The sequence below is a fragment of the Podarcis pityusensis genome, assembly GCF_964106645.2.
Source record: "Podarcis pityusensis genome assembly, chromosome: 8".
In the NCBI taxonomy this organism is placed as follows: domain Eukaryota; kingdom Metazoa; phylum Chordata; class Lepidosauria; order Squamata; family Lacertidae; genus Podarcis; species Podarcis pityusensis.
In genome coordinates this window covers 62379140-62391350 of record NC_138033.1, presented here as the reverse complement: position 1 = coordinate 62391350, position 12211 = coordinate 62379140, and the positions used below count along the sequence as shown (strand labels likewise).

At 43.8% G+C, this 12211-nt stretch overlaps 1 protein-coding gene across 4 annotated transcripts in view; it reads left to right on the top strand.

Annotated features, from left to right (window-relative positions):
* The first annotated feature begins 2507 nt into the window (after positions 1-2507).
* The window catches only part of CCDC30 (coiled-coil domain containing 30), a 38972-nt gene continuing 29268 nt past the window's right edge, over positions 2508-12211 (top strand). The window contains exons 1-3 of one of the 4 annotated variants that reach the window (XM_081017132.1): positions 2508-2632; positions 6342-6524; positions 11033-11153. In XM_081017132.1, coding sequence (XP_080873258.1) covers positions 2615-2632; positions 6342-6524; positions 11033-11153 — 322 coding nt within the window. In that variant the 5' untranslated portion in view covers positions 2508-2614. Of the gene's footprint in view, positions 2633-2887; positions 3010-3053; positions 3206-6341; positions 6525-11032; positions 11154-12211 lie in introns of those variants that run through there. The other 3 variants (XM_081017134.1, XM_081017133.1, XM_081017131.1) reach the window with 3 other exon arrangements.

The window sequence follows — 12211 nt, the reverse complement described above, 5'->3', positions numbered from 1 at the left end:
TACCATGTGCCACTAATTTGGGTTCAGTTTTTTACTCCTGCCAAGGTGGCAGAGCCTTTGCTTTCACTATTGTGTATTCAGCTGCACTTTCCATAGTTTAAATTGTTATACGGTGCCTCATGTACATCACAAGTGGGAAGGCACCATAAGCATTGAAAAGGACAACAGCCATGTCATGAGGCTATAATCTGAATTTCAATGTTGGGGGTGATAAGATGATAGTGTGATGGGAGAGGAAGGAAGGAAATAATTATACTGAAGACTTTTCCATTTGGGAATTAAGACCAGGGTTTGAGAGAGGGTGGTTTTGAGGATCAATTTGAAAGGAGGCAGTGATGTATATAGTACCATTTTTTGCTAGCCTTCCCCAACTTTGTGCCTGTCAGATGTTTTCTACTACAAATCCCATCAGCTTCTCAAAGCATAATCTTACATATATTTGTTTGTACTTTAATCAAATGGCACAAGAGTAGGTTACAAAAACGCCAGTTAATATTAAAATCACAAAATGAAATCACAAAACTAACCAATGATGAAGGTAACAAAAGAGCAGCACAGGACATCAGTGCAGGAGCAATGCATGTCTCCACAGAAGTGAACCCCCGTGAATTCAGTAGTGCTTCCTACCAAGTCAGTATAGGAATGTTGTGTCTGTCCATTTCCTGCCATGTGATTCCATGCTTCCTCAGTTCTTTCTGTGTTCATGTATTTGAGTGCACAGCTCCACCAAAATGTCTGGTGTTGCATTTATTTTAAAGTGTATTTATTTGGGAAGAACATGTGCTAGATGGTCTGAAAGGCAGCCTCCCCCATCTTCTGCACTATAGATCTTTTGGATAACAACTTCCACCAGCAACTCTTCAGTAACCTGTGCTGCCTGAGGATGATGGGTTTTTCAGCCCAAAATATTGAGGGCAACAGGCTGAAGAAAGCTGCTTCAAGGCCTGATGTATTTGTTAATGTTCAGAACCTGGTAGATGACCAAAATTGTTCTTTAATTGTTTCAATCCTGGTGAAGTTAAATCTCTTAATTAGTCTTTCAGTAAACGGGGATCAGGGTACACACACCCATATGCCTGCATACGTAAAGTACAAAAGTAAAAGGAGTTTTGCAATGGCATATATATGTTGAAAACAAGCACAGCGAGATTTCACAACAGCAGTAATAACAGAGTACACAGGTATACAGGATCCAGATTCAGTCTCCTTGCGGGAATAATTGACAGAGGAATGGATTGCATCCAACATTAGCCCTACTCAAAGTGGGCCCATTGAAATGAATGAACATGACTAATTAGACCCTTTAATTCAATTGGGTTTACTCTGTCTAGGACTTAGTTGGAAACAACCCTCAGACTTCACCATAGGGTAGCAGTGCCAGGAAATGGAAGTATGTAGTTTGAGAAAAGCTGGAGCATAGGTTTGTAATGCCAGTGAAAAAGTCACCCACAATTGGAATTAATGTTGTGCTCTTTCAGTGCCAGAAAATCAAGCAGCAATGTCACAAAAACTGGCTAGGGTGGCAAAACCTGGGTTTTGAGGCTTCCTATTATTTCTCCACCCCACACACTAATCTTGCCCACCAGGGACATGGGTATGGACAAAGGTTGGCTCACAGTGGAGAGCAGCAGGTATCTCTGTGCAGGTTGGTCTGATATCTGACTTTGAAGCTGGGTCCTGTGCGTATTTACGCACAGATAAGTTCTGCTGTGTTCCAAAGCAGAGTTAGAAATGTATCTGTCTAAGCTGTGTGGCTGCAATCCTATACATACATTTTGGCATGTGTGGTAGATAGAATAAGAATCATCATACATACATACATACATACATACCTACATACCTTATGTGGGAATACTCTATTCCAGTTGTTATGTCTTTCATCCAAAAATGTATAGGATTTTCCTGTGACTATTTTGACCCCATATGCTTCAGTTCTGTGCTGTCTTGCATTGGAGTTGATCCCAGCAACTCTTTGGGACTTAACATTTGAGTAAGCATGCTTTAGGGTTTCACACCTATGCATGTCTTTTACATACAAGACCTAGTGAACTCTTTGAATTTACTCTGTTAGGTTGCCACGAGTGCTACCATTCCTGCATACCTGGGAGTAAGCCCCATTAAATGCTGGGCGAGTTAACTTCCAAATAAGCACAGTTCCCACAGCAAGCACAATCCTGTGTACGTTTAGCAAGTCACATTACCTTTTACAGTCATTGCCTCTCAGCCTAATTTACCTCGCAGGGTTGTCGTGGAGGGGGGATTAAAGGAGATTGGGGAGAGCTATACACCATCTTAAACATCTTGGGGAGGGGGTGCGGAAAAATATGGGACATAAATGAAATAATCCCCTGTGGGTGCTTGCTTTAGGGAGAAAAGCAGCAAAGTTTACTTCCGAGTAACGCATGCAATGCAAGCGAAATGGGTTTTACCCGCGGCGGGGGCGTTGCCACCTTGCCACGACTACATGCTCCGCGGGAGGGGGGCGCCCTTCTCCCCCCACTGCGCTGAGGCTTAGCCGGGGCCTGGAGGGTAGGCCTCGTTGCCATGGTGACCGCGGCCTAGCTTTGGGCTCGGGTAATCCGAACCGGCTCTCAGCTGGCGTTGCCGAGCTCGCATGGAGGGAGCCCAGCCGGTGAGTACGGAAGGGGGTGGATGCGGCTCCTCCGGGGAAGGCTAAAGAAGGGCAGCCGGGAATAGCGGGGAGCGGAGCGTGAGCTCTCTCCTTCCTTGCGCCGGCGAGGCTGTTGGTCGGGAGAGAAACAAAACACACGACAAGCGCCTCAGAAAAGAGCCGCGCGGCATTCGGCCGAGAAGCAGCGGCCACAGAAGCCCCCGGCGAACCTCCCCTTGTGCTGCTGTCTTCGCCCCGGCAGCGAGAGGTAGACTGTGCCTGGCCAGGGGAGGCTCAACAGTGAATTTGCCTGACAAGATACATATCTGCTGTAGATACATTTCTGCCCTTTTCGTAGAGTTGGAAGGGACCCAAAGTCACCCCCAAAACCCTTTGGGGTAGGTTAGGCTGTGAGAGAGGATGCCGGCCCAAGGCCACCCAGTAGCCGAATGGTGGGATTTGAATCCTGGTCTCCCAAGTCTTGCCCAAAATTGTTAACCACTACATCATACTGACTAGATTAAAAAAAAAATCCCTGCTGGATTAATGAAAACTGGAACAAGATCGCGCTACGCTGCCAAGTTTCTGTTTCGTGTAAGTTTCTTGTAAAAGTTTACCTCTGAACTGCTGCACACTCACACCCTGCCCTGCCCTTGTGTTTCTTTTGTGTGTGATTCTTTAAAACAAACAAAAAAGCCAACAAATTTATTTAAACAATTACACACACAAAAAGTGATTCCTGGATCGGAATATCAAAAGTAAGTTTTGCATCATACATGCGTATTCAGGAAAAGGGTGCATCAAGACAACCTGATTTCCATCATCGGTGCATGTAGACAATTTTGTGCATCTGTTTCAAAAATGTAAGAAATAAAGTCCCACCATATAACATGAAGCCACTCCAGGTCTTCTGACCCACTGGAGATCAGGAAAGTTTCTCCGAAAAACCCTAGAGTCCACGTATTTTTATATTTGTGTTAAATGTCAGTGCTTCAGTGTTTTCCACCATTGTGGCAACTGAGATTCTGGGTGCAGCGAGCATCCACGTTATCAGATCTTTTCAGGTGTGTATTACACACTTAGCCACCCCAGAGATTTAATATATATTAGAGATTTAAATGGCAGTTCAGAATTTAGAAACCAAGGAGCATTCCCACCAAAGATAGAAAAATGGGCCAACAATCTGGCAAGAACCCAGGTGTCCTTCTAGAAAGTTGTACTGTGTCTTGAATATTTTGGAGACCAGTGTTGTAACTGGCCAACTGCTGCAGATAATGCGGCTGTTAAAGATGCAGCTACATGGACTGGTTGAAAAATTGACAGTTGCAGCTGATAGATGTTGATTTACAAGATGAGGTGAGGGGCAGTAACTTTGATGGCTTCAAAAGGGAATTAAATACATTAATTGAAGGGAAGAGGAAACATAGGATTCTTCCTTACATACCAAGCCAAGCCCTTGCTCTGCTTTACTCAGTAATGTCTACAGTAGGGATTAGGAAACTATGGCCTTCCAGATGTTGCTAGACTTCCTTGAGCCAGCATAGTCAGTGGCCAGGAATGTTAGGAGTTGGAGTGCAATAACATCTGAAGAGCCATAGGTCCCCCATCCCTAGTCTATGTTGACCAGAAGCCCCTCTTCCAGGGTTTCTGACAGGGAGCATTCCCCAGCCCTACCTGGAGATACCAGGTACTGAACATGGGACCTTTTGCATGCAGAGCATGTGATTGCTTGCTTGCTTGCTTATTTTGTATACTACCCTTCATACAAAGATCAGAGGGCAGTTCACAACATAAAAATACAAAATGAGAACACAAAATACATACTAAAACTAGAACCAAAACAAACCAATAACCCCACACCCACAAACACATTTTAAAGGCCATGGGATGTTCAATCAGCCAAAGGCCTGGTTATAGAGAAATGTTTTCACCTGACACCTAAAGATATGTAATGAAGGCGCCAGGGGAGCCTCCCTGGGAAGCGCATTCTGCAAACGGAACCACCGCATAAAAGGCCCATTCTTGTGTTGCCACCCTCTGAGCCTCTTGTGGAAAGGGCACATGAAGAAGGGCCTCCAATGATTAACACAGGGTTTGGGTCGGTTCATATGTGGGGAGGTGGTCCTTGAGGTATTGCAGTCCTGAACCATTTAAGGCTTTATAGGTCAAAACCAGCACTTTGAATTGGGCCCAAAGATTTGTCCTTCTGTGGCGCTCACTCGTAGCCAAGCAAGATTGTCTTCCATAAACACGGTTTTAACAATGAGTCCGTAAGGAACTGTGGAGGCCAATTCTGGATCCACATGTCCTTCCATAGTGGTTTCTGGGCGGGAGTTGATCATGGTGTGGATTTGCCAAGCGTGCCTTCCTCTTAGCACGTTTCTCCCTTGCGTTCTGAGTTCGAGTGACTTCAAAGCCCATGACACTTTTGGTAAAGGCTGTTCTCCAATTGGAGCATTCACAGGCAAGTGTTTCCCAATTGTTGGTGTTTATACTACATTTTTTTTAGATTTACCTTGAGACAGTCTTTAAACCTCTTTTGTTGACCACCAGCATTATGCTTTCCATTTTTAAGTTCGGAATAGAGTAGTTGCTTTGGAAGACGATAATCAGGCATCTGCACAACATGACCAGTCCAACGAAGTTGATGTTGAAGAATAATTGCTTCAACACTGGTGATCTTTGCTTCATCCAGTACACTGGCATTAGTCTGCCTGTCTTCCCAAGTGATGTGTAAAAATTTTCAGAGACACCTTTGATGGAATCTTTCAAGGAGTTGGAGATGGTGTTTATAAGTGGTCCATGTTTCACAAGCATGCAGTAAGGTTGGTAGTACAATAGCTTTGTAAACAAACATTTTGGTTTCCCTGTGAATGTCCTGGTCCTCAAACACTCTGCACTTCAATCGGGAAAAAGCTGCACTCACAGAGCTCAGGCGATGCTGGATTTCGGCATCAATGTCAGCCCTTGTAGAAAGATAATTAGGTAGGAGAAGTGATCAACATTTTCCAACGTTACACCATTGAGTTGGATTTGTGGCTCTGCAGAGGGGTTATTTTGCACTTGCTGGTGCAACACTTTGGTTTTTGGGATGTTGAGTGTTTGGCCAAGCTTTTCATAAACTTCTGCTAAGATATTTAGGATGGTTTGGAGGGCATCCTCTGAGCGTGCACACACTACGTTGTCATCGGCATACTGAAACTCTATGATGGAAGTTACGGTAACCTTACTCTTTGCTTTCAGCCTGCTCAGATTGAAGAGCTTTCCATCTGTTCAGTATATGATTTCTACTCCGGTGGGGAGTTTCCCTTTGACAAAGTGTAAGATCATAGCAATGAAAATAATGAATAGAGTTGGGGCAATAACACAAGCCTGTTTAACACCTGATCCCACTGTGAATGGTTCACTTTGTGAGCCATTGTTATCTGCAATTGTTACTGTTGTATTATCATGGAGGAGCTGAGTGATGTTCACAAATTTATCTGGGCAGCCAATTTTCAGAAGGACAGTCCACAGGGCATTACGATTTACAGTGTCAAAAGATACAGCCTGCTCCACAGAAGAGAGATCTATCCATAGCTGTTAGCCACGAGGGCTAGCAGAATGTTCCCAAATACAGTTGCTGAAGCAGTGTAGCTGAGAAGACTGAATATAATAAATAAATAAAAATACAGATTAATTGTTTAGGGAAGACCCCTTTTCTGATTCCTTTCTACATTCCTTTATACAGGAGCAAGCACATATAGAAGACATAACTCAGCAGCTTAAGGAAGAAGGGGTTGACACTACAGCACCTGCAAAGGACCAGCTCTGTTATGTCTGGAGTTTGTTCCTACGCAGTCAAGAGGAGTTGCATTCTGCTGCCGGAGAGTTAGAGAAACTCAGGCAACAGCAAGTGGAAGAGATGAGAGAGGTAGGTGGGAAGATTGCCAGCCACCGGCTGCTGACACTGGAGTAGGCCAACCACTTCTAAAGGGTTTTTCAAAGGTAGATGCTTTCAGGTTTACAGCCCTTGGGATTGTTCCAAGCTAGGTGTGGACAATTTGCTCAAGATAGAAGTCCATGCTGAAGAACTTCCCACAGCAAATATGTATTGGGTACATGGAATGAACATACGTTGTGTGCCATTTTTATGCATATGGTGGGTGTTACACCACAGTTGTTGGGCATGTTGTGCTTATTTTACAATGTTTTTTATTCTGAAAGTGGCTGCTCTCAAGGTGCCCAGACTACAACAAGAGGGGCAGGAGGGGTCTGTCCTCTGGGCCATAATGTTAAATAATGTGCAGTATAGTACCTGGGCTTGTTTATTCATTACATTCCATCTTTGGCACAACACAAGAACTGAGCTTTTAGCTCAGCTTCCCTCAACCGGGACTGAGAGGAGTTGTGGTTCAGAACCCACAGAGGGTGCCCTGTTAGCAAAGGCTGATATAGCTGCTGTGTGAACATGTTATAGAAGTCTGTGGTTTCTTTCTGTCCCAGCACAAATCTTCTAACAAAGCTGGAGCATGTTTGAACTGTACATTTTAATCTTCCAGGCTTTACCATGACAGCTACTAGGAATTGATGTGGTTTCTCCAGAGAGGGCTAGCTTTGTGTGAATGAGTCCCAGTTCAGCCCATTGCTTATCCCTCTCATATTTTAGGGCCTCCCAAAGATGTCCATAAACACAGCTCTATCTTTTTGTCCCTTTAACAAAAAATCCTACTTACCTTGGCATGGGGCAGGGGAGAAAAATTTTCCATGATTTCTGTTGGTTTCCTGGTTTTTGTTTTGGAATTTGCATCCGGTTGTCATAGGTGTTTGGTATGTTGTCAATAGGAGAGGAAAAGTACTCATAGTGCATAGCTCACAGGGAACCTTCCTGTGCAAGGTCTCTTGAAAGGAACAGGATTTGCACAGGAGGGCATCCTTTGTTCTTGGGCAAGTCCCGTTTGATTCAGCCTGGCTGGTGATGGGAATTGTTCTAGGTGGGTTTTTTCCCTGTGGCCTTCAAAGAGAAGAGCAAAAATAATAGGAACAGCAGGTGGAAGGGTCTTTCTTATTTCTGACGCAAAGGATTGATTGCGTTTCTCAACTGTCGTCAGCTTGACAAGGTGAAATTTAGATCTTTGCCATGTGGCTTGAATGTCCACACAGAAAAATCTGCCCACATCACATTTGTAAAGAACCCCCTGCCCACGGTGAGCAACAGAAGGCTATGTAAGCACATCTCCTGCTTTGAACAGAGGATGTCTGGAAAATATGTTTGGATATATTTAATGTGCCATTTGACTTTTTTGTGCTAATTGAACGGAAAAGGAGCAAAATAGATGTCTCAGGTTGGTGGTTTTCCCAGACTTGAAGGACGCCAGAATCATCCGGCTGGATAAGAGCCAAAAGTCCATCTCAAAAAAGTGTCCTGGTTCCCCACAGTGGCCAGCCAGATGTCTCCTGTGTCACCAGTTGCTGGAAACCACAGGAGGGGAGAGTGCTCTTGTGCTCGAATCCTGCTTGCTGGTTTCCCACAGGCATCTGGTTGGCCACTATGAGAACAAGATGCTGGACTAGATGGGCCATTGGTCTGATCCAGTAGGCTCTTCCTATGCTATTATGTTGCCCGCTCCAGGAGATAGGGCAATTTCCCACATCCCCTTAAAGGGCCTGGAGTGTGGGGTGGCTTGCAGGGATGACACCAAAGCTGTTTGCTTTGGAACTGTCCCCTCAGCATAGAAAACTGGTTGTGTGGACTAATGGACTTCCAACATGGCAAAAGCATGAATGGAGAAGTATGTTCGAATCCTCAAATCAGCAAAGTGTTTCAAAGAGACAGTACAGACAGCAACCATTTTGTGTGGCTTTTCTGTTCCTGGCCCCGCGCACCATTCACATTTATGGAAATGTAAGAATTAAAAAAAAGAAAAGATGGGACCCTTGCGCTTAAGGAACTGACAGTCTAAAATGACAGTTGGAAATATATAATTTAAAAGTGATCCAGGTGGTTTCAGTTCCTACTTGCACTGTTCAACCTGTCCTGGATTGAATATGACCCTTTGAACATGTGCACATTTCATTGGATGTGTCCTGCTTCAGGGATGCCATGAGTCCACTTAAGAGATGGTCATATCACAGTCTGAGGCCAAGTGCTTGTGGAAGTGTCAACAAGCACAACCAGACCTGGACTTCTTTGGAAATGATAAAGTGGGGAAGAGCCTGTCAATTCTTATCAATGCCAGATAGGGTTGGAAATGCCTCTGCCTGAAGCCTTCCTGAAAAGCTGCTGCCATTCAGTGCAGACAATACTGAGCAAGCAGTATGACAGCTTTTTTTGTTCTAGTGAAATATATTGGTGTGGGCAGGGGGTTTCAGGCTTCCCTTGTCTTGACCTTAAACTCTTGTTGATTCAAACTTTAGATCAGTTGCTTTCAACTGTGATTTGTTGGTTTTTTTCCATTTGGTTATAAGGGGAAGATCAGTCATGATGGATCTATGTGCCCAAAAGATGGTGTTTTCTTTCTCCCCTGTGAGAGGTAATCTGCCTCTGAATAGCAGTTGCTGGGATTCATAGGTGGGAAGAGTGCTGCCACCTTTGAAAAGTGGCACTCCAGACCTGCTTGTAGGCTTCCCTTTAGGACATCCAGTTGGCCACTCTGACAGTGGAGCACTGGATTAAAAGGGCATAATCTAAGAAAGCTACCTGAATCCCCTGTGATGTGCAGGAGTTCTCTGTGGCAGATGTACCAACGGTCCCATGCCCACCAGTTAACATGGAAATGTTTCTCTAGCACTAGACAGTTTGAAGGCTTCTTCTTTACCTATGAACAGCATAAATCCATTCTGATCTACGGGACTCTGAAGATTTCTCAAACATGTGAAAATCCACATGAAGGTTAACCTCAGTATTGAGCAGAAGGTAGGACAGAGCTTTCCAAACTGTATGTCGTGACACATTAGTGTGTCGGCTGCAGCGTATACCTGTGTCACGCAAATGCTCCCTACACTATTCCCGGGGCTGGAAAGGAGTTAGTTTTACCTCCAGTTTGCTAGTAAAACTGAATTGCTGTGTTGCTAAATGATGCTTGTGTAAAAAGTATGTCACTAACATGAAAAGTTTGGAAAGCTCTGGTGTAGGAAGTCCCATAGTGTTTTCAGGCAGGACACTCATAGGGATGGACTGAGCAACCTAATTCTGTTCTTTCTCTGACTCGCTGTGTGCTAAGGCATAGGCCTGTGCCATTCTGTCTTGTACAGCTTCATTGAAAAAATGTGCCCCAAACTCATCTCTGTGTTACACATTTTGTGTGGCTTATTTTACCTAAAATATATATTTTTGCGTGCCCTTCCTTTTGTACACTAAAACCGCATAGTCAGATCTGGAGAGCTGCACGATCTGACAGGAAGTTGCATTGTGATCCTGAAGCAAGTTCAGGAGTGTTGAAGTGAGTTGGTCCACTGAAAAAAACTCATTTGCAAGAGTTCAGCATAGCAATGACTCCATCTGCTGACAGTTAAAGAAATAACCTAATTTCAGCACAGTGCAGATTAGTATGTGTATATGGTCTTTCAAACAACCTGATCCCAAATAAATCAGGTCTTTAAAATTTAATACCATCACTTTAAATTGAGCCCAGAAACAAAAACTGGGTTTTGCCATAGAAGACAGGAATGAATGAATGCATGAGCGAAAGAGTTTCAGTTATTAGCTGTTGGGAAAGACCTATGCCTGAGACCTTGGAGCGCTGGTGCCAGTCACAGTAGATGTTACTGCTGATGGGAGCATCTGGCAGAAAACATGCAGCACAATTGTTAAAACAGCTGCCCAGGCTCCCCATTTCCTAATGACACAGGTTCAAGGGATTTGTGTTAATTTACAGCTACCACCTAAACCCAACTCAGTTGGTGAGATAATCTACAGCAGCATCTCTGCATAGCTGTCAACTTTTCCCTTTTCTTGTGAGGAATCCTATTCGGAATAAGGGAATTTCCCTTAAAAAATGGGAAACGTTGACAGCTATGCATCTCTGGTATTTCCTCGAGTTGATGAGGCTCATTTGACAACAATAAGAAATTGAACCTTTAGTGTCATTGGTCAAGTTCTGTAGAACTCTTCCAGTAGTGATTCAGGCACCTTCTATGCCAGTATTGAAATGCCTGCTGAAAACCTTTCCTCAGGGCCTATGCAGGCAATTGAGAGTTCATCCTTCTGCAGTGGTTTATTGATGCTTGTTTTTAACTTTCTTGCTTTCAGATTGTTTCCCCCTTTTTATACTTTTATTGTGCGGTTTTTATCTTTTTCATGTTGTAAAGTGCATAGATATATTTTTTTGATTTAGCGGCATGTACTTTTAAATAAATAAATAAATAAATGGGCAAATAATGCAGCCTGACCTGTCCTTGCTGATTGGGAATCATGGACTTGCTTTGTCCTTCTCTTTTCAGGTGGAAAATTACGTGGCCCACATCCGTATGTTGACGGAAGCGCGGGATTCTTTGGCAACTGCATTTGAGAGAGAAAATGCGCAGCTTAGGGTGGAAGTTACACAGCTACAACTTGAGCAAGGTACTCTCTCTCTCCCTCACTTTGCTGAATGTGTCAGGTCCAGGACCGTGAAGCTGAGGCCACCCTCTCAAAAGTGTCCCCTCAGGTAGCCCATTGCTCACAAGGATCTTGATCAAACTGGAAAGTGGGGCGTAGACCTGCTTTTTATTACTTTATCTGCTTAGAGCATTTGGACCCCATTCTTCAGCCAGAAACATTCCCCAAGTGGCTTAAATACAACTAATTAAAACAAGGCAGTCCCTGACCACAGGCTTACAAGGTATAAAGCACAATACACAAGGGGAAAGGGATAGGGAAGGAAAAGGAAAAAAGCAGACTTAAACCTCTTTTGTTGACCACCAGCATTATGCTTTCCATTTTTAAGTTCGGAATAGAGTAGTTGCTTTGGAAGACGATAACTAGACTACAATGCTCTATTGAGGTTTGCTTTATTGTCTGGTTTTCTGTTTTTATATTGTTGTATATTGTAAACTGCTTGGCACATTTTTATGATACTGTGGTATGCAAATATTTTTACAAATAAATAATAAATATAATGGCCAGCTGGCATGGAAGCAGCTCAGAGGCAGGAGGCACCAGATGGAATTGGTCTTTCTGCTGGCTGATGGAATGAGCCCTGCTTCCCATCTCTCCCAATGAAGTAACTTTCTTCCTCTTATACTTCCACCCCCAGTTTCCCTAAATAAAAGGTGCTGGGCAGGTTGACTGTTCCGGGGGAAGTCATGAAATGGCTCACCTCAGGAGCCCTGAGAATCACAGTCCAGGTGTCTGTGATGTGCTTACTGGATTAATCTGTGGTTTTAAGTCTGTACAGAAATCCATGTTTTAAATATGTTCTTAAATATGCATTTTATCGTAAAAATAAGATAAGTCAATGGACTCTGCGATTTCAGTGATTCTATCCTGAGTACAGCTTAGTTCAATATGACCTGCGTTTTATTTCAGTGTACACATTTCCAAATGTATTTTATCCTAAAACAGAGCTTGAGGGCCAGAGCCTCTCCTGATGTTTCCCCCACCTCAGCATCTGTTATCTAGAGGTATATTTACTTTGGACT